This window comes from Porites lutea, chromosome 2 (assembly GCF_958299795.1).
Source record: "Porites lutea chromosome 2, jaPorLute2.1, whole genome shotgun sequence".
Taxonomy (NCBI): domain Eukaryota; kingdom Metazoa; phylum Cnidaria; class Anthozoa; order Scleractinia; family Poritidae; genus Porites; species Porites lutea.
Genome location: NC_133202.1, coordinates 6,269,674 through 6,290,959, shown reverse-complemented (window position 1 = coordinate 6,290,959; position 21,286 = coordinate 6,269,674). Strand labels below are relative to the sequence as shown.

Below are 21,286 nucleotides of genomic sequence, written 5' to 3'. Positions count from 1 at the left end.
TATTGTTCCGGTATTACTGTAATAATATGAACAACCTTGGGGCAGCACTTCACTTCTGGGGTGGAAACTCTGGTAGTATGGATTGTCTGATGGTTTAAATGGTTCTTGAAGGGTGTCTGGGAAGGCTATTTTTCTGGGCATGCACGTAGTAGTAGCGGCAGGGCCTGGGATACTGCTAACAAACAACCCAGGTTGAGATTTCATGTCAGAAGTAGGCCTTGCATATGTACAGGCAGCAATGAAGCAAGTAGACAAATTAAGCAAAAGTAATGCTTAATTTTATTGTTTCTACCGAAACTTTTATCTTTTCAGATCTGACTCATTGACTCATGACTCATGACTCATGACTCATGACTCATGACTCATGACTCATGACTCATGACTCATTGACTCATTTGACTCATAAAACATCCGTTCTCCGTCGTGTTCTACCAATTCACGGTCACGTGTATCGAAAACTTCGTGTCTAAAGTTGAAGCGTGAGGTCTCTCAGACAGAAAAAAAGGTTCAAGATTGCGATTATGTTTTCGGGTCGTCCACGACGTTCCGGAGAAGAAAGGAATGGATTTGTGAAAGCCGGATGTCGTCAACTAAGTGTCAGTTTACATGTATTTGCGTGATGTTTTTGCCCTTAAACCCTTCCACGACTACAGTTTATGTTCGGTCTACATTTTACCCCAGCCTGCGTTTTATTCTCAGTGTGCAGTCTGCAGTCTGCAGTCTTCATTTTACACACAGTCTGCATTTTACCCCTGGTCTGCAGTCCACAGTCTCCGTTTTACACTGACCGAATCTGCAAAGCGTTGTTCGCCCCGCGGGGGGTGTACTCCCTTATATAGGCCATATAGGTATGCGCGTCGCCAAAGGGTATGGTTTTTTAGCCGTTTTGGTCTGAAATAGGGTATCAATTTCGACCATTTTGGTCTGAAATAGGGTATGGCTTGTGCACTCTAGTCTTGAATTGGGTATGCTTTTTAGAAGAAGCTACTTCTTCATCATTTGCCGATAAGGCCATTTCCCTTTTAATGTTCACGCTAGCCCGTACGTTCCGTAACAGTTTCTTACGCGCTCCAGTCACGCGCCGGGCTCAAGGGCTTCAGGTCTGAAATAGAGTGGTCTGAAATAGGGTAGGAAAAATCTCAGATTTTGGTCTGAAATAGGGTAAGGTTTTCAGGAAGCGTGCCGCACACACCCACTCAATTTTTCTGGAAGTACCCTTCCCCCCTGGGGAGGTTTCGTGGTGTCAGACGTTCCTTGCGGAGGCCGTGGACGCACGTTTTGCGAAGAAAGCTTACGAAACTTTAAATTTAGAGCCTTTCCGAAACGTGTCGGACCACGAATTCTATCGCTTGAAAGCGCTGATTACTTTGGAACAAGTGAACACAACTGGGTGGTCGAAAAAAATAAGAATCTTAATTAGTAAAACTTTTTTGTGATGGTCGGGTGTTGTAAACTTTTATTGTATGCAAATGGTCTTGTGATAAACATGCGATTTATTTTCGGCGATGATTGAAATGACGTGCCATGTAAATCACTTTTTTGATCTCTGGCAATGATGTAATTTCTCTGGAATCGAGGCCATTGAATTTTCGTGTACCTGCGACCTTAGACGTATTTCTGGTCGTCGCTAACACGCGTCCTAAATGAATTCAGAAACAAATAAAAAGTATCTACTTCGATAAAGTAGGAAGTAAAAAACCCTTAGCGAGTAAATCCTGTATCGTGTAGGATAAATCGCCTCCTCATTTCTCGATCTAATCTCCAAGCAAGCGAGACCGAATGCCGCGGTAAGCGCGTTCTTGTTTGCAATAGATTCGGCAAATGCGAAGTTCGACATTTGAACTTATATGGATATTGCCTAGTTTCATACCGCGTGGGGGCCTGGCACTACCGGATTTTCCCGGACTTTTTAAAAAGTCCAGTTTCAAAATGGCGGATAGTCAGAGTAAAAACTCGAACAAAAGCATTCTTTTTCGAAGGAATATTGATCAATATTCCCTAGGAGAATCTGCCTAAACTTAACAAGGAAAGGATGCAGAATTTCTGTCACGCCCTGAAGCTAAACTTAACCAGCCGACACTCAGCAAGTGCAAGCCATTGTTCGATGAATAGGTCGCTGGAACCAAAGATGATTATAAATTTTCTACAGCAAAGGATCCTCTGTTTAATTCTACTCGCGTCCGCAAAGTAGAGGATCATTTCAGGCAAGAACACAGATGTGATTGTGTACGTACCGATCGTACCCTAAGTATGCTGGAGCAAAACTAAATAGGGGAGTACAGAAGGGCTCACTTGGATTATTCCCGTCGCGGAAAAGAGTAATGTACGAGAAAGGTACTAAGTGTAGTGAACTTTGTGGCGTTATGTATGTTAAACCTAGTCTTAAATCACATGCAGGGAGAATAGGGGACTAGTCTATACTCAGTGCATGCTAGCCAAAAGGAAGGATGTATGTGACATTCTTGATTGTGATTACAAGGTGATTGCCTAAATTGTAAACACGCTCTTAGACCCAATAGTTTCCAAAAAGAGGTAGCTCAACAAGTGAGCTCTTGTAAGCCATTGCTATTTGACATTTTATCATTGAATTTATTTGTCTAAATGTCTAAATTACTAGAATTGCAATGTAACTGGAAGGTGCAGAATCACTCGCAAGGGCCTCACAAGGAAACTATACACAATTTATCCCCCTAAGAAAAATTACTTGTGTATTAAAACATTACTGCTTCAGGCATGAAGTCTGGTCACAGGAACTGCAGTGTGACCCGACAAGAAATGCCTCTCAAGTAAGACTGATTCAGAAGTATACTTGCTTTTATCTATGTTCTCTTTAGGATTTCTACTGAGACCGTATAAGCAGCGACGGGGAGAAAACCTAATGTGAGCCTTGCCAACCTAATACGATGTTGCCCTTTCACTCTCTGGCGGGTTTCGCTTATTGGTAATCTTTATTTTATGGTTTTCAAAAATAGGTATATCCACTCCCTTATCATTGCCCAATATTCGGTCGGATCCAGCGCAGTCAAAAAAAGCGACGGTTCTTTGTTCAAATTTTTGGTCGAACAATTCGGGAATCGTTCCAATACTTTGAAGTAGCGAAAGTCTCCGATTAGATCTTTCTTTTCTGGAAGATTTTAATCGAAGTTCTTAATAGCAGTAAAGCAACTGTCCTTTGCTGTAGAATATTAACTTTTTGGAGTAATCTGGCCCTTAATATCGTTTAATTCTATTTTGAAAGCCATTTTGAATCCGGAATTTAAAAAGTCCGGGAAAATCCGGTAGTGCCAGGCTCCCGCGGGGTATGAAATAAGGCAATTGCAAAAGCAAGACTATTTGTAACGTCCTTTGTTGTTCACATGCAAGGCTGAGTGCGGGTCTAAAAAGTGTCGAACGAAAATAGCTTACACGATATTATGTGCCGTCTGAGCGCAAGACCTGTTCATGATAATTATTATATAATTAAAATTGTATAAGAAACGTTGTTGACTTGATTAGGCCAGTTTATTAACAATCGCCATGTTATTTGGAGGGTGATGTGTACCGAGTTTCAACCTTTTCAAGCTAACTTGGTCCCAATTGCTTAATTCTAAACGGAATTTGTCCGCAAGAACGTCGTCCCTTCGTTCATATCTGTTGAGGCTTGAATGAAAACAAGAAATCAAGAAATGTTGATTTGGGTTCCTCTATGTTCGCATGTTCATGTTCATCCTCACTTATAAAAGTAATGCTAACGTCGAATTTCGCATTTGTCTACTTTATACACGTCACGTGCTCGGCTGACATGATAGAGAGATTTTGAGTGACGTTTAAAGTATAACGGCAAACGTCAGGTTGACATTGAGAATTTCCTAAAACAGAAAATGAGCGGCTAAAAACAGTCTAAAACAATTGTTATAGTCAAAACAAAAGTGAAGATACTAATTTAGGGGTAGAGGTAATGAACAGTAAGGCACAAGTTAAAGAAAAATCTTGGTCACGTGGTACAAATTCACGTTTGCCTTTTGCCTTAAAAAATGTCAGTTTTACCAGTTCCAGTGGGTCACGCTCTCATTGCTGATCATGAGCATTATAAACCGCCTTTAAACTTCCATTTGAATTATTTCTGAGATTCAAACGTAACAATTTTTCAAGAGAGACGAATTCATTCAGGCACTCGTTGTTTTGAAAATTAATAGTCTTGATTCCGAGCTTGACGCTTTTATATGTTCCATCGGTTCACAAGATTGACAGCAACATTTAAATTTCAACTAATGGCGAAACAACAAAATAATTTTGAAAGAGCGTGACGAGATCTTTCAAAATTACCTATTTGTTAGGCCATTAGTTGAAATTTAAATCTCGCTGTCAATCTTGTTACGTCATTTTCCCGCCAAAAACCGTTGAAAATAGAAAAAAAAACATACGATTGTTTGTAATACAAAGTTCTACCATCCTGCAAACTTAGAGCTCAAAGGGATAAAAACTGCAAAAGTAGTTCCTAAGGGACTACTTTTGGCGTCCTGTTTACTCACCGTGTCAAGCTTGATTTCATCACAATAGGCCAAATCATCTCTCATTTTTTACAGCATTGATAACCATGCTGCATTCCCTTTTTTCAGGGGTCTCCAGTTTAACACACAAAGTATATTGTTACCACTGTCATGTCATGACGATCTTAGTGTTTCAAAGCCCAGTGATCTGCTTTCCGTTCTATTTTTTCTTGTGTAATGTTGATCATTATAGCATATGCTTAAGAAAGCCTATTAATATGAACTCCCAGCTTCTTTGGGCTTCCTTGTCACAACAACTTATATTTTAATTAACACCTCTTGTGACGTTTTATTTTTATGTAATGTGAGTGACTAAAAAACAAACAAATAAATAAAATACTAATATGGAGCTATATGGGTCCCAGATAAGACTGCAAAACAGTACCCCAGAATAGGCTAGATCAGTGCTGATAATACTGTCACCAAAAAACTCCCAAATGGATTTTGAGTATGCTGTTCTTATAAATTACTCAGTCTCTGTATTAAGAACATTTGACATACAAGTGGTTCTCAGTATCCTGTGATAATCTACAAATTAAAGACTTGTCAGAAATCAGCGCTGTCAAAATGTAGTCTAGATGAGGCCTAACTCGTCCACAGTGGCCGATTTTACACTAGAGACGGATTGTCCGTCTGGGGACGGATAATCCACCTTCAAAATCCGTCAAACTTGACAGATAAACAGATTGATTGTTCATTCAAAATTAAAATCTTAATTTTCAAATTAAGACGTATCTTTCGTCGCACGCGAATTATCCAACAGATAATCCGTCTCTTCTATGAAAACGGCCGCCCCGGCCTTTGTTTCTTTTAAATATTGACGTAGGATGCGTAGAAAATGCGCTGTCGTCCCCTTAGCCGAGATGCTGTGCCAGTCTCCGATCCGAGACTGACTTCATTTCTTTGTGTGCTCGTGAAGTTTGTCGAGTTTTTCCCATCAAGACCCTTTTCTTGCATACAAACCTGTGTCTCTTTCGGTGAGAGAGATATACGAGTAGCGCTCGACCAGGAGTGCAATAAGTTACACAAAAAGTAACAAAAGCGGGTTGATTCTCAATTTCCTTCGTCTCCTAGTCGTAATTTATGAACAAAAAAGTGTAGGAGACAAAGGAAATTGAGAATCAACCTCGGTTAAAAATTTTAAATCTGAATTTAATTTTGACCTGTAACATATATACTTAAGCTACGTAGCATCCACTACACAAAAGGAACGGTCAACAAGTTGAATGGGTCGTAGAAGGGAGTAGGCCGCGTCATTTTAACCTGCGTGGTAACCGAAAGAAATGACAAGATCGAATAGGAAAAGATCGCGAACATGAACGCAAAGGACACGCACGATTTCCCCTTTTTGATTATTTGCCACATATTGCAAAATAAGGGACCCAAAACGCATAGCCCACCCGGTTAAGTAGCATAAAATCTTTCAACTAACCCCCCGGTGTACGAACGGAATTGCAAAATAAGGGACCCAAAACGCATAGCCCACCCGGTTAAGTGGCATAAAATCTTTCAACTAACCCCCCGGTGTACGACCGGAATTGTTTGAGTTTACTACGACACCCGTGTCGTGGCTTTGCTTGAGGACATCCTGCAGTTAGTGAACACATTTAGTGTACTGTTTCTTCTTCACTACTAAATCAACAAAAATAAAACTCAGTAAGCCAGGCATTGCTTGGGATACATGACAGCATTTAATAATTAATTAGCAAAATATAACACATGGTAAATAAAAAAAAGGTAATATCTGATGTAGATTAATAAAGTGCTCCAAGAAATAATGAAAGAACCAAAAAGAGAAAGAACAACAACTGCAAAAACCAAAACGACCTAATTAAAATAATTTGAGTGGTCACACGGTCCATAAATAGAACACCTTAAGGGGGAAGGTTGGAGGAAAAATGTTTTTCTAGTGCAGTAAAAACGAATGTTGCTACTGTGATGCCTAGTGTTAAATGTGGTTAAACTAGAATTGTACCTGACTGTTAAACTACAGTGACTGTCATAGTCCTATCTACCATAAAATTACGATATCCTAAGTACAAAAAACATGATATTATAAAATCTCTAGCGCTGAAATACTACTGTTAATGCTGTTCTACGTTTCGCATCTCAACATGACACCTTCCTTTGTGATTTAGAACCGCTTCAGTCGTCTCAACTTATGCAACCGGTTACGAAATGGACTGGTTTTAGAACAACAGGCGTTAAAAACTAAACATTCAAAGTTTAGGTCAGTTCTAATTTTAGCTATTCATAGCTATGTATAAGCTTTTAAACAAAATGTTGTTTTAGAAAGTCCAGTATAGATCTCCTGTACAAATACTAAATGGTATGATGGCACCTGTAGCTGTGAGCTGGCATGTAAAAAGTTACAAAAATATATAATAATATCTATGATAAGGCTTTTCCACTCCTAACTATAACCCGCCACGATTTACACACAAGGCGGCCTAACGATATTTTTCTTTTTCGTCTATCTTCTTTTTATTCAAAAACCTTCTGGCTGCCCAACCTGTTGCGCTAGGGTTGTTTTCTTATTCTTCCTCTATGCGAAGACCTAATGACTATGCAGTCCATCTCGCTTGTTCTTCTTCTCCTTCCTCTTCTGTCTCGTCGTCGTCTTCTGTTTCGTCTTCTTCCTCCTCCTCCTCCTCCTCTTCTTCTTCTTCTTCCTCTTCTGTGTCTCTTCTCTCCATGGGAACACAGCCTCTGCATCCGGTGCCTATCTTAGTAACAATATCTCCATTGCGTATAAGCGACCTGGCAACAAAAACTTCACGGTGTTCACATAATTTCCATGCTCCTATATTGAAGCCTGGGAAGTTCTCAAATTCTTTGGGTTCCTCGGTAGCTGTGGGTAGGAGGCCTACTTCCTTTCTCACCGATGCTACTATTCTCACAAGCCAGTCAACTTCCAGAGCTTCGTCATTACCCTGAATAAATGAATGAAACTTTTGCTGAGCCAGCTTCAAACGCGATACTGCAATGTCGGAGAACGACGTTTTGAAATTGATGGCTTCACTTTGAGCCTCCAAAATGGATGCATAAAGGAACAACTTTCTTGCTTGTTCGTAAACTGTGTTTAAAATACTTAAGTCAAACTGGGGTTTCTGGAGGTACGCTGTCATCTTTTCCAAGAAATCCTTTATCGCCAGCTGCTCTTTTGAACTTGCTTGATGACGTTTCATGTTTCTCAAACAAAATTGCGCTCTTTTAACCTCGTCTATGACGAGAAGGTGATTTTTAAGTGTGAAGAATAAAGACACTTTTCTTGGCTGCTCCATCATCTGAAGTTTTTGTCGAAATTCTTTCAGACTGTCTTCGTCGCCTTCACAAAATTCGGAAGCTTCTTGTGATAGCTTATAAATTTGAGCTTTTCCATTGTCAATTTTTTTCAGTGACTCTTTGATTTGATTTCCGTAACGATAACTGAATGTAATTGCGACAGAGCACCTGGGGCAGTGAATTAGTCGAACGTCACTTCCAAGGTCCCGTAGCATCCAGTGGTCCATCACTTCAACTTGCACGATATGATTACAGTCAAAAAGTTGTAGATACCTAGTGGTTCCTGGTGTTGTAGGAGCCTTTGCTGGAAGCTTTTTGGCATGACAAATGGCGCACACAGTGGGACAGTTTTCCCCACACAAACCAATACACGGGTGGCGACAAGGAAGCCTCTTAGGGCATGGAGCATCACATCGAGGACGATCACATTTCTCGCCACAAAGATTGTTGCATGTGTAATGAGGACAACTCCATTTGCAGGGTTGTTTGCAAGCTAAAGGTGTACACGACTGCGAACAAGATTGGGTACATTTTTTATGAGGGCAGCGTCGACCGCATTTTTTGTTACAGGGCGGGCAGGGCTCGCTACATTTCGCTTGACAGCGATGGCAGCAAACAAGAAGTCGGCCACAAGGTTGTTGGCATATTTCGTGCGAACCCCTTTGGCTGCATTCGTCGCATGTACCAGAACAGTGGTGACCACATGGTAGCTTTTGTCTACAGTCACTGGGGCATCGCACTTTATCAACAGAATCGCTACAACGCATGATTACGTCGTGCCCGCACTTAAGGGTCTTACGCACTTCTACTTGGCATGGGTATTTTTCACAGGGATCCCCACAGACACCCTTGCAGCGATGTTTACATTTCTTTTGACGAGGACAAGGTGCACTGCAGGTAGCAGTCTTAAATTGAAAACATTGAAGTGATTGAACATTGTGACCACAATCAAATGCTTTGTCTACTGGATGCTTGCATCTGTAACGTTCACATGGCTGGCTGCATTCACCCGGGCATGGGTGGCCACAGGCTAGCAACTGTGTACAGTGCTCTTTGCATGATACATTCTTGGGGTCGTCTTTGCAGTACATACGAAGAGAGTGCTTTCCTGCGCAACTGAGTATTTTCACCACCTTTTTATGACACTGGTGCTGACTACATTTTTCGAGGCATTTTCCTGGACATGGGTGACCGCAATTCAAATTTCGTTTGCATGGATTTGAACAAATAAGTTGAGAGACATCTTCGGAGCAAAAGGAAAAAATCCTGTGGTACCCACAACTCAAATTTTTTTCAACTTTAACAACGCAGTTAAAGCTATCGCACTGTTCTCCACATTTATTAGAGCATTGATGACCACATGAAAGAAAGCGTTCACAAGGGGCATCACAAAATAACTCTTCTGTCTTGCTTGAACATTTCATGAGCTTGTCATGGCCGCAGGGTAATTTTTTCCACACATTGGTGGTACACATTTCACTTTGCATCTCAGCTTGGACTCTACAGCAAACAATACGTTTGTGATGTCCACAATCAAGTAATTTGTCCATCTCTTCCTGGCAGTTGTACTCCAGTGGGTTTATATGGCACGGAAGGGTTGATTCGTGTCCACATGCTAATTTTCTTGAAACTGTAACTGTGCAAACGTCATTTGGTAAGCCTCCGGATATAGTGGAGCATCGAGCAGACGTCTTATGTCCACATGGTAGTTCCAGTTCGACTTTCCTTCTGCAAATGCAACCCTCAGGCGTTTTGAAGCACGGAAGACTGATCGTATGGCCACAGTGCAACCTCTTCTCCATTCTTTCTTTACACACGACATGTTCTATTCCAGCCTTTTTGACATGGCACTCAGTTAATGCTTTATGTCCACATGCAAGACGCACCTCCACTTTTTCCTTGCAAACATATTTTTCGGGATTCTTGTGACAGGGTAAGTTAACGGCGTGGTTACATGATAGTATTCTGGGTACAGGTTCCTTACATGGTCTAGCTTCACAGTTCTTATTACAGATTTCTTTGCAAGGGTGGCCGCAGTCTTTTCTTACTCTTTCGCATGCTTGTACGCACATCAGTAAAGATGGATCGTTGCAGCATAGGCTGTTGACGTTGTGGCCACACTTAGGAAGAGTAAGGTCTACTTTCACCGTACAGTGACTACAAGGTGAACCAGAATGGCAGCGGTTTTGGCAGGGGTGACCTCTCGGGCATGGCTTTTTACAAAGCTCTTTACATTCAACTTCACGACATGGAAGGCCACATAAGGACGAACAATTGTGGCCGCAACCAAGTTTCCGTTTACAGGGCGCCAAACAAACTGCTTCTTTGGGGTCTTGATAGCAAGGAACAGCCTGCTGGTGGTCACATGGAAGATCCTTTATGACATTAATTTCACATCGCTTTTTTCTACAGTCTTCGTGGCAGATTCCAGGACAGCCGTGGCCACAGTTTAGTGCCCGTTCGCACTTTTCGTCGCACCTACATGGAAGGCCACATGTAAACGAACAATTGTGGCCGCAATCAAGTTTCTTTTTACAGGGTGCGAAACAAACTGCTTCTTTGGGGTCTTGAAAGCAAAGAATAGCCTGCTGGTGGTTACATGAAAGATCCTTTACGACAATAATTTGACATCGCTTCGTTTTACAGTCTTCGTGGCAGATTCCAGGACATTCATGGCCACAGTTTAGTGGCCGTTCGCACTTTTCGTCGCACCTACGTGGGAAGTTTTTCTTGCGGCACAAGACACGTTTCCAGTGTTTGCATGGCATCTGGACATCAATCGTAGCATTACATTGGCATGATTGTTCATGTTCACACTTCCTTGAACAAGGATGGCCGCATGCTAGACGTTTGGTGCAGCTTTTCGTACACATTCTATAATTGACTGGATCTTGGTAACAGAACATGCTTTTTTCGTGTCCACATGGTAATGATTTTTCACATGTTACTCGACACTGTGTTGTGCATAACTGTCCACATGGTCTGTCACAGGGGTGTCCACATGATAGCTGCTTCTCACATTTCGCCCGGCAAGAAAAATTTTTAGGATTAATACTACATGGTACAAGCTGTTTGTGATCACATTTAGGGACTGTCTTTGGCATTTGCTGATAGCACGGTGGGCATTTGCGTGGATAGTGACAGCTCTTTTTACACTGATGCTCATTAGAGCATTTATTGACGCACCTATTGAGACAATTTTTCGGATGTCTACTTGTATGGCAAGGAATGGTACAAGCATGGCCACAATCTAGACGATCTCCACAAGGCATATTGCATACTCCGGATGAATTAAACTGGCCTGCAGTTTGTACACACATTACATTGTTGTGTTTCTTGCAAATCAGTTGTACACTATAACCAATGGCTCCCTTGGTTTCTAAATCATCACATATTTCTTTCCAAAGCTCGCACTTACTTTTCAGAAGACTGAAGTTTCCAATACAATAGAGACCTTTACGGGCACGCGAAAGGGCGACGCAGATCCTGTTGGACTCACCCAGAAATCCAATGGAACTTTGGGAATTGCTTCTTACCAACGAAAGAAGAATGATGTCGTTTTCTTCACCTTGAAAGTTGTCAACTACGCAAATCCTTACACTAAATTCATTTCTTGACATGATCTCTTTGAGGAGTACCAACTGACCGATGTACATAGTTAAAATTGTGATCTGGCTTCTGTTGTATCCTTGAATCAGAAGGTGCTTACAAAAGGCTATCAAGAATGAAGCTTCGTGAAGGTTAGAATAGCTTTGCAGGCCAGGTTCATGTTTTTCATGTTCACCATGATTAATGAAAAAGAGATTACTGCAAACGCCAGATATGTCCTCAAACTGACAGACTGACCTGTGATCTTTGATTTCGTGGTCGTAGATTCTTTTAGTCAGAGCGGCGATCTCAGGGCGCATTCGATGTTGTGTAGATAAGCACTTACAATCCACATTATTCATCACCATCCTCTCAAACAGTGAGACCTCCAGGTTGTATTTGTGGGCTAACTCGTACACAGATGCCTTAGGGCGGAGTTGTTTGTGGTCTCCGATGAGAATTGTGTGCTTTGTGTTGTGCGAAAGAGAGGTAATAATGTGCGATTCCATTACCTCAGCGGCTTCTTCAATAACCACAATTCGTGGAGCTATCCGTTGTAGGGCTGAGTGATGTTTAGCTGCTCCAGTGGTAGTCATTCCGATAACGGTAGCCCGGCGTAACACCTCTTCTTTTGCTCGAAATTTTAACTCCTTTAGCTCCTCACAAAGCTTTTCATAATCCTGTTCACATCTTTGAATCTCTACTCTGTAGCGATCACGGTAGCTCTCGATCCAAAGGAGGTAGAGTTGAAGTCGTTGTGATTTTGACAAGTTCCAGATGTTTTCAACATTCATCGCTTCCTCAGGAGACATCATTTTTTCCTTTTTGAGCTGATCTTTTAGTTCAGAAATATCTTTCGGGCTGAGGATTTTGGTGACGTTTTGTTTCTTCTTCTCGGTAGCTCCCATGTTTGTCGACCTCTCTCTGGAAGCTTCATTTTCTGTTTGCAACGATTCAAATTTCTTTTTTCTTTTTTGTTTCTTTTTGTTTGTTACAATGGTCCAGCTGTCATTGTCTTCGTCATGGGCGCTCATCGTATCCCGCTCTTGACTCTCCAGGGAATTCGCGTCTCCAATTACAACGTTGGAGAGATCTTCTTCATCTGGTAGGGGTCTTTGACATTGTAAGAAATCAGCGTCTTTTCCTTTTGCTTCCTGACAGTCGCTTTCGTCATCTGGCGAGGCGAAGCAAAACGACGGTTTAACAACTTCTTCACTTTCACCAATGTCTTGAAAAGAAGATGCATGTGAAACTGTCGCAGGCGATTCCTCTTTTTTATTTTGGTTGCATGACCGCAGCAGCTTGTCGTCACAAAGCCATAATATGAACGTATCGCCTGCTGATCGGTACTTGTATTTTGCATTGGAAGGGAAAATGGCATTGTATAGTTGGTCTACGTGATCTGGATTTAATACATCCTCCAACTCATCTAATTCTAGCAGTTCATCACCTGCTTTTGCGAAATGTTCCTCCCAGTCTTTTCGCTCTCTCTCCTTTTGCCTTATCGTTTTTTTGACCCCTCTCAAATTAACGCTGGCCCTGCATTCCTGAGTAAAATGTTTCAGATTGCAAGCTTCTAGAATTTGGCTCTTGCTTCTTTGTCCAACGCGAATTACCTCTTTCTGAGGAAGAAACTCTAACATCTTTTCCAGGAATTGATCCAGCGCATGATTCGTAAAACAAACCATCAACATGGGTGATAAGCGTTCAGGATCCCAGGTGCGTCGATTTTCTAGTAAGCATTTTACAATTTTGGCTCCTACGTAGGTCTTTCCTGTCCCTGGTGGGCCCTGGATAACACAAAACTCAGTGGTAATTGCTGTCCTCAACGCTTCTAGTTGGGAGCTGTTGAGTGGAAGTGTTGCAACTGAGGGCCAAGCTCCAGGCGTAAGAACAGGTACCTCTTTGGCATTTTTGTTGTCTGGAACGTCAAGGGCGTCCCTCAGGTCAAAACATACTGGCCGCTCTTTCTCTCTCCGTCTTAGATATTCCGGTGGGTCAACTTCTGCACTGCATTCAACCAGATACTTTGTAAATGGCAAAGTTGTTTCATTCAACTCCTTTAATCCTTTGAGGACGTAACGATAAGCTTCAAAATAGGCTGGTGACTCAACCATCTGGTAAATGTGATTCCGGCTCTCGATCCCAAAAATATCTTGCTCTTCAATAAAGTGAATGTCAATACGCCCCTTCTTCAGTTCCTCTGGGTCTCGCTTAGAAACAGTGGCGAAAAGCATCGTTTTAAAGTTGTCTTTCGAAATGCACAGAAAGGACCCATACAGCAGTCGTTTAGAATTTGGCCACCTGCTCGTGTTCAAGTGGGAAACATCGATTTCGACTTGATAAGTGATACCGCAGTCCGTCGCGAGTTCCTTGCCAATGATTCGTACGCTGCAGTAGTTTTTCATTGATTGCTTGCGCTGTTGTGGTGGCACATTTAAAATGACTTCACCAATACCTTCCCTTAGTGGCTCAAGAAAGTCCTCTCGCAGAAGCCGAAACTGCACATCAAGATAGTGTTCGACATTGTCGTACCTCCCCTTTAAAACATTCATCCGTAAGAAAGGTCGTTCTCGAGTCATGATTTCCTCCCTCATGGGATATATTGGCATATCTCTGAAATCGTTTGGTGGTTTTTCTCCAACCCTGTAACGTTTTCCTTGCTTTTCTCTTTCACTCTTGATGGTTTTATCTCTGGATTCTTTAAATGCCCCTAACTTTTTCTGTAAATCCATTTTTCTCTCAATGCGCATGCTTGACTTGCTTAACGCTAATTTCAGCTTATCATAGGGGGGGTCAGCATATGAACGAGGGAAGATTGTCAGGTACTTCACGAAAATAACAATAAGACATTCGATGAATCTTTGCAGACAAACGTGGTCATCCCACATCTGTGATGCGTCGACACGATCAAGAAAACTAGATATCTTTAAAGTTAAGAAATCAGAGCCTTTAAGCTCAGCTAGAATCTTATTTGTGTTCTCCTCTGATGGCGCTTCGCAGGCCCTCGCTAAAGTACAAGTTAAATCATAGATTAATTCATCGCTGTTGTGCTGCTGCTTGGTCGATTGTAAAAGGTACTTCAGCTGACCCATTCCTTCGTTCAAAGTGTTAAGGACCTCTCTGCTATCCTTCTCTTTCAAAGTCTTAGGGTCTAGCTCTCTTCGCACAGTGGGTCGTATATTTGGCTGTGTTGAAAGACAAGACTTCTTATTCATTGGTCCTAGCTTTCCAGGCCGTTGATCTTGGTTTGTTTTATCTGGATTGGGAGAAGAATATAAATGCACAAAATCTTCCTTCTGGGGAATCTACTCCTTCCTATGCTTACACGTGTTCTTTAGAATGTAATGCACTAAAAGTGGTAGCCTTTCATATTTTTAAGAGTTTTCTTAACCAGAATAATCTTACGAATTGAAAGATAAGCGAAAGATGGTCAAACACGAATCTGTGTCCCGCATTATTTCATAGCCTGCGTAGCTGGCTAGGTCAGAGTACAGGAGTGCTTTTTGGCGAAGGAGCCGCCACACGCAGCGAGTGGAGAAGTTGCCAGGGATTCCATTTTTACTCGTCTCCATTCTTTTTTCGGATTTACAGCGTAAATAAAAACAGACGCATGAGTGGAATGAGTCACTTACGCGAGACAAATTTCTCTAGCTATAACGCAGGCTATTATTTACGGGCAACTGGCTAATGAGGTACGTTACGGGCGTAGTTTTTAGCTTCTCTGTCCTGGCTCAGAACATTTTCTCCCATATATAATATATATATATATATATATATATATATATATATAACAATTATTCACCGAAGTGGAGGTGGCTAGTGATGGATATTTACCGAAGCCGCGTTAGCGGCGAGGTAAATATCCATCACTAGCCACCGACACTGAGGTGAATAATTGTTTTAGTATATACTAAAACAGTGAGATAATTGAGCACAAAAATGATGATTTTTAACTCATTTACTGTTGCCTGCAACGATTACAATTTTGGCGCGCAATGACCGAACGGCCGCTGTCGTCGCTTTTTCTTGCCGGCAAATAAAACTTTTGAAGGCATTTGTTTACCTCTTGCGGGGAAATTTCCTCAAAAGGAGTTGTGAATTCTTTTTGTATTTAAAATCATTCTGTTAAAAGGATTATTAGATTTAGTTTTAAGCTTATTTATGAACAAGTCAACTAAAAAAAGTAACGCAAGACTTAAACTTAATTTGCATTTGTAAACAACAAAACTTTTTCGCCGGTTTTATCGATAAATTCAAGTCAAAAAGACAAAGTTTTACCTGTGAAAACTTCCACCCCGAGCTTCGTCACTTTCTTCGTGTATTTCGGAAACAGCTTGCTTGATTAGTTGTGAAATTTCTTTGTTTGTTACGGCAGCAAACCGGGAAGGCATTTTGCAACTTACGCGAGTTTGGCGTCTCTCGCTCGGAGGAACTAGAGGTGAATCAGTGAATAGTGCAGGATATTCACTGATTGAGCAGCCAATCAGAGCGCGCGAAAAACACTATCCACTGTTTTAGTATATACTAAATATATATATATATATATATATATATATATATATTATATATATATAGAAATATATAATATATATATAGAAACGTAGACTTGAACTAGGTCAAAAACATTTACTTGCTACTCAGAGTTTCATGCTTCATGAGAAGCAATCATCAGGCAACTGCCAAAAAGAAACAATAAACAAGAACAATTTGGCGAGTAAACAGAACTAGTGTATCGTATTTTCTTACCGGGGGGCTTTCCTCTGCCTCTCGATGGCGCTGCTTCATCTTTCCTGCGCTCCAGTGATGCTCCTCGTCCACCTCCACGTCCACGTCCACGGATGCCTTGCTTATCCTGTTTGTTAAAGTCGTCATCTAGATAAAGGCAGAATAGCATTCAATTGTATCACAATAAAGTCAGCGCCTTCGAGGTAATCAATACCTCAAAGGGAAATTTTGCAATATCGAAACAGAACAAAATCAAGATGGTTATTAATAACAAAGCGACCTCGTTTTCCTCTGTAGTCGTAAACATAGCTTCGAGCGTACAAAAAGTCAGCTACAGTAAACCACTTCACAATAAATCACGTTGTTTAAACACCATGAAGTCTTTTCTTGCCTTCAAAGTCATTAGCACTTGGATATTCGTGTATTTTCAAAAAGGCTTTACAATGAAATTTTGGCAAAACACCCAGTTCACGACAGCGATTTTGTTCTGCTTTATATTCACCGCCTAGCGCGGTGAATATAACGTCATAGTGCGAGATAGCTAACCAATCAGATTGCTTGAATTACCAAGATCACTGAGTGTGTATATACTAAATATATACATGATTCAAGCAGTCTGGAAGAAATTTGACGAGTAAACAGAACTAGTGTATCGTATTTTCTTACCGGGGGGCTTTCCTCTGCCTCTCGATGGCGCTGCTTCATCTTTCCCGCGCTCCAGTGATGCTCCTCGTCCACGACCACGTCCACGTCCAAGTCCACGGATGCCTTGCTTATCCTGTTTGTTGAAGTCGTCATCTAAATAGAGGGAGAATAACATTCAATTGTATCACAGTATAGTCAGCGCCTTCGAGGTAATCAGTACCTCAAAGGGAAATTTTGCAATATCGAAACAGAACAAAAGCAAGATGGTTATTAATAGTTAAAGGTGTGGGCAAAAATAACGAGTATTGTTTTGCTTAAATCTTTCATTAGTTCCCAGTTTATGGATTCGTTTAGTGCCTTAAGTGGGAATTTTGTCTGCTCTTTCGTTAACATGGTGATGTTATGTTAATTTTTTCTAACCTTTTGCTTGTTTTGTAACTGGTTTATTACAAGCTCCTTCTCCTCCGCGTTGGCTTTGAGATGATGATCCGTGCAAAGTTCCGTCTGGTTGTTCTGCAGGAGCTGTTCAAGTGGAAGTAAACAATTCTAGATGAAGCTCTTATTAATATAAGGGCAACTATAGTAAAGTAGGACACACCATAATTGACCCTACACAGTAACGGCTTTTATCTTGAAGCTCTTAAAGCATGGACCTCTTCCCCATGCCCGATAGATGCTGGCCTCCGATTGGGCAAAAACGTTTCTTTTGTACTCAGTCAGACACAAGCATTCTAATGAGTCGTGGAACTGGTTCGCTACAAGAGAGAATGAGTAGTTCATTCTCTCTAGTTCGCTAAGAGTAGCATCCCAGGGGCTCCCTCGCCTGTTGTTGAAATTTTCGCCGCTATTTATCCCGACCCGGCTGACTGCCCCTGGGTCTCCCAGGATGTCTCTTTCTAGAAGTACAATGAACATATTAGGACAACGTTGGGCGCATCTAATAAAAGCGAACCATTTTGTTGCTACCTCGAATGGTTTCTTTGACACGGCTCTTAATATAATTTTGTTTGGTTTAATCTCTCGTAAATTTAGTACATGTCAAAACTTGAAGACGTGGACGTAATCTGGATTTGCTTTTCTCAACCACGCTTGTTAATAGCAAACTAGTGGTACCTACAGCCAATTGGGATGCTTAAGCTTGTAATGTTTTCTTGTCTCAAGGGGTTTGAGGCCTGATGAAAGGTGTATTTGGACCATATGATTGATGGGCAGTATCTCTCGGTAAGAGACCTAGAACAAAGTGAATTTTTCCACAAAAATAGATCTTGAGTTCTTCCTGTGGAACACCTGTGACTGGACATTTGATTATCAAAAATTGAAAGTGAAACAATAGGTAGCGAATTTACTTTGTTTAGATAAGTAAATTGGCGTTATTTTCTGATAGGGGATAAACTCACCTAGCTTTCTACGTTTGGAATGAATGTACGCGAAGTTTAAACTGCTTAAAGTTTTAAATCATTCAAGATCAAAATTGGGCATTGGAATAATTACCCTCATATTTTTTTATTGAAGAGCGATAGATAGTTAGTGTTAATGTTGATATGTTATTGCTTGTTTTCTTTTTTGAAACCTGCCACTAATTTTTCAATTATTTACGATTTCTAGCAGAATGGTCACGTGACATATCACGTGACTTATGAACACAATATTTATACTTAAAAACGTTAAAGACGATGAGTTTTTGTGTGTGTCAAATTTTGATTCAGTTCCATAATCTGTGCCGAAGTTATAGCCAATAAATCATTTTCCACAGTTAAACCTCTTAGTTCCAGGCCGGGGTCTTAAACTATTTGAGGTGATGATTTATTTTTTAATCATTTACTCGTCTGCACTGGCCTTTGCGTTATATACACTCCAACTGTAAGGGAAAGAAATCTAATTCAATTTCTTTCATTTGAATCGCTATAGACTTGAGCGCCACTAACTAAACTAATTGCAGAGTTTATGATGCCCGTTATTGTCAAATAGTTTTGTTGTACAAATAGTCTTTAAAGCTACAGTCCTAAACATCTGCCTTTAAGATGATATTCCGGTTCTAATTTTTTGTTGTTCAGTTTTAACGAGCGAATAATAGGACTTTAGGAGGACAGCGGTTATCTAAGATATAAATAGTTGATGAGTGATCTTCTACTCACCTTGTTTAGCCTTTCTTTTCCCTTGATTTCGCCCTTTTTTGTTTTCATCCTTTCTTCCCAATCGGCCTTTTTTGTCCTCTTTCCGATGGCGATCACCTTAAGAAACAAGGCCAAATTTTATGCTAGCAATTTAATCGCTCGCTACGCGGTAGACCTTAAAAATCGAGTTTAACGTTTTGAGGCAAACATTTCTTGAGCTGAATAAAAATACCTCGCGGTTTAAGTGATCGAGAGCTCGAATTGCAACAGACTGAGTCTTTTCTCTATCCACACCTTAGAAAGTAAACTCAGTTCCCGGCTTCGACCCAAAAGTAATCGTGGCCTTCATATCCAAAATAACCAACACGTAAACAGAATGCGAACAAACTGATTGAGCCAATCAGCAACGCATAAAGAACATAAGCTGGTATCCAATTACGTACACAAGGCTCATTATGAGAAAAGATATATTGATATAGTTTTGATTGGCTTTATGAGTTACAAAAGAAACTGGTTAGCATACGTCAATTAGCAACAACAACAGTTTATTTCTACTACTGTAGACAACTAAAAGAATTTGCAAGAATATAATTATAAATAAATGAATAAACAGTACATACAGTAGTGGGACACCAAAAATAACTAAAAAGCTTAAAACTAGTTGGGTGACCGTAATTATGATAATTAAAACTGCTGAAAGTCAGAAAGGAGGCACAACAAATACATTGGTACACTTGGCAAAAATGTAAATATACAAAACAAAACAAAAAATAAATATTAAATAAATTATAAACCATGAAAATATCAGTAAAGATTGTTCCCCGAATGTAATTCGAGACCCAGGTCTTCTGTTGTCTTATCCCGTAGAAATTTTCTTGCTTTATAGAAGCGATCTCTCAGCACTCTTCGTACAAATTTCACAACTATATTGGGAGCCCTTAAGCGCAAATTCGATGAAGCTTGAGATCCTTTCCTAACTACATCTCTGTAGGACTGTTTTGGTAGTCGATGACTCACGGATAAATCGCTTTCCGTTATATGTACGCCAGTTAACGAGCCTACGTTTATTGCAATTTCCTCCGTGTTTTCGTCTTCTGTCTCAGGGATGCCAGATATTTCTACGTATTTGCAGCGAGAAGGCTGTCCTAAATTATTCAATGAAGCTTCGCAGAATTGCAGTTTGCTCATGCATTCCGCTGCAATTACCTTGTTTTTCGTCTGCTGTAGTTCCACAGGCACCTTCAGTTGGCGATGGGTCTTCTTTTCCTTCCTGGTTTTGTTCTGATGGTTCTTTGGATTCTGTAATCAGTTACGAAACGTGTGATAGGATGTTTTACTAATACTCTTTCTTAGTCTTTGCACTTTGGTCATAAATGTTAGCCATTACAATTTGTTCTTTAACGCCTGACACAGACTGATTAATGCTGTTGTATGAAATATAACATCCAAATGTTTTAGGGCCATACCTTTATCATTGCTATTTTCCCCGAGGTGTTTATCGTAGTGTGCATTCCATTTCTTTTTGCCTTTCGTCTTGCCCATGGTGCTTAGAGAAAAAAATACAGGGAATATCTAGCACAAATCAGGCCCTTATCACAAAAATTATAAACGCTCGCTTCACTGCCCATCTATTAAATATTCAAAGAGAAAAGAGCATTTCGTCCATTTAATATTACGTTTTCGTTAAGTAGCTGTTAGACACAAATATATTACGAGTGATCCTATAAACTGACGCTTTTCTCAGTTTAACGGTTGCTGCACTATCAGTCATCTTGTCCGTAGTCCTGTGTGGAATATTTACTGAACAAAATGGAACAATGTTTAAATCTCACGGTCTGTTTTTGGCTAATCAAAGAAGCTGAATTGGTCAGAAACTTTTAGGAGTTCGAAAACTCATGCTCTTATCCTGACAGTTTCATTTTTGTTAATTTAGACTCCTCGAACCCCGTCTTTAATTTGAAGAGTAGTGGCGAAACAAATGACACACTATCGTTCCTCATTATATTAACGCTTCTTGTCCAAAATGGTCATTGTAGCGTTCAAATCCCTTTTCCCGTGTATAATGCGGCGAGTTTACCCCTCATTTATAAGTGTACAGTCGTCCCGCCGGCTAAAAATCAAAAGCTCAGTCCCTTTGCATACATGACTTTAAACTTATTGTAAATTACCAAAAAGTAATTGAAATATTTTAAAATTCAATTAGCAGTCTCATACCTGTCAAGGAGCCAACAGATTCTTAGAAAGCTCCTTCGTCCTCTCTCAGTCTAGTCGTACCTGACAGCTGCACCTAGGAAGTAGTTACGAGAGGTGTTTTCTTTTATCAAGCGAAGTGTTTGGGTGTCGTGTTTCAAAGAAACTCTTACGTAAAGTGTTTAAATCCCTCTTGCTTCTGATTCC

At 40.6% G+C, this 21,286-nt stretch overlaps 2 protein-coding genes across 2 annotated transcripts; both read right to left on the bottom strand.

The window, feature by feature from the left end:
- Nucleotides 1-5,710: 5,710 nt before the first annotated feature.
- Nucleotides 5,711-14,944, bottom strand: LOC140927526 (uncharacterized). Its single transcript, XM_073377188.1, has one exon. It carries the CDS (start codon nt 14,618-14,620, stop codon nt 7,094-7,096), a length of 7,527 nt encoding a protein of 2,508 aa, XP_073233289.1. The 5' UTR covers nt 14,621-14,944; the 3' UTR covers nt 5,711-7,093.
- Nucleotides 14,945-16,737: 1,793 nt separating this feature from the next.
- LOC140925523 (uncharacterized) lies at nt 16,738-20,756 on the bottom strand. The gene is made up of 5 exons (XM_073375466.1): nt 20,356-20,756; nt 20,096-20,188; nt 18,911-19,006; nt 17,196-17,297; nt 16,738-16,928 (listed from the first exon to the last, which is right to left on the bottom strand). Exons 1-5 carry the CDS (start codon nt 20,429-20,431, stop codon nt 16,738-16,740), a joined length of 558 nt encoding a protein of 185 aa, XP_073231567.1. The 5' UTR covers nt 20,432-20,756.
- Nucleotides 20,757-21,286: the final 530 nt, after the last annotated feature.

What these genes read in the sequence shown, in the direction of transcription:
- LOC140927526 (XM_073377188.1), bottom strand. Translation starts at nt 14,620, where the DNA reads ATGAATAAGAAGTCTTGTCTTTCAACACAGCCAAATATACGACCCACT.
- LOC140925523 (XM_073375466.1), bottom strand. Translation starts at nt 20,431, where the DNA reads ATGGGCAAGACGAAAGGCAAAAAGAAATGGAATGCACACTACGATAAA. An exon ending in TACAGCAGACGAAAAACAAG is followed by an intron (nt 19,007 to 20,095) that starts GTAATTGCAGCG and finishes TTGTTTCTTAAG; the next exon opens with GTGATCGCCATCGGAAAGAG. An exon ending in GAAAAGAAAGGCTAAACAAG is followed by an intron (nt 17,298 to 18,910) that starts GTGAGTAGAAGA and finishes CCACTTGAACAG; the next exon opens with CTCCTGCAGAACAACCAGAC.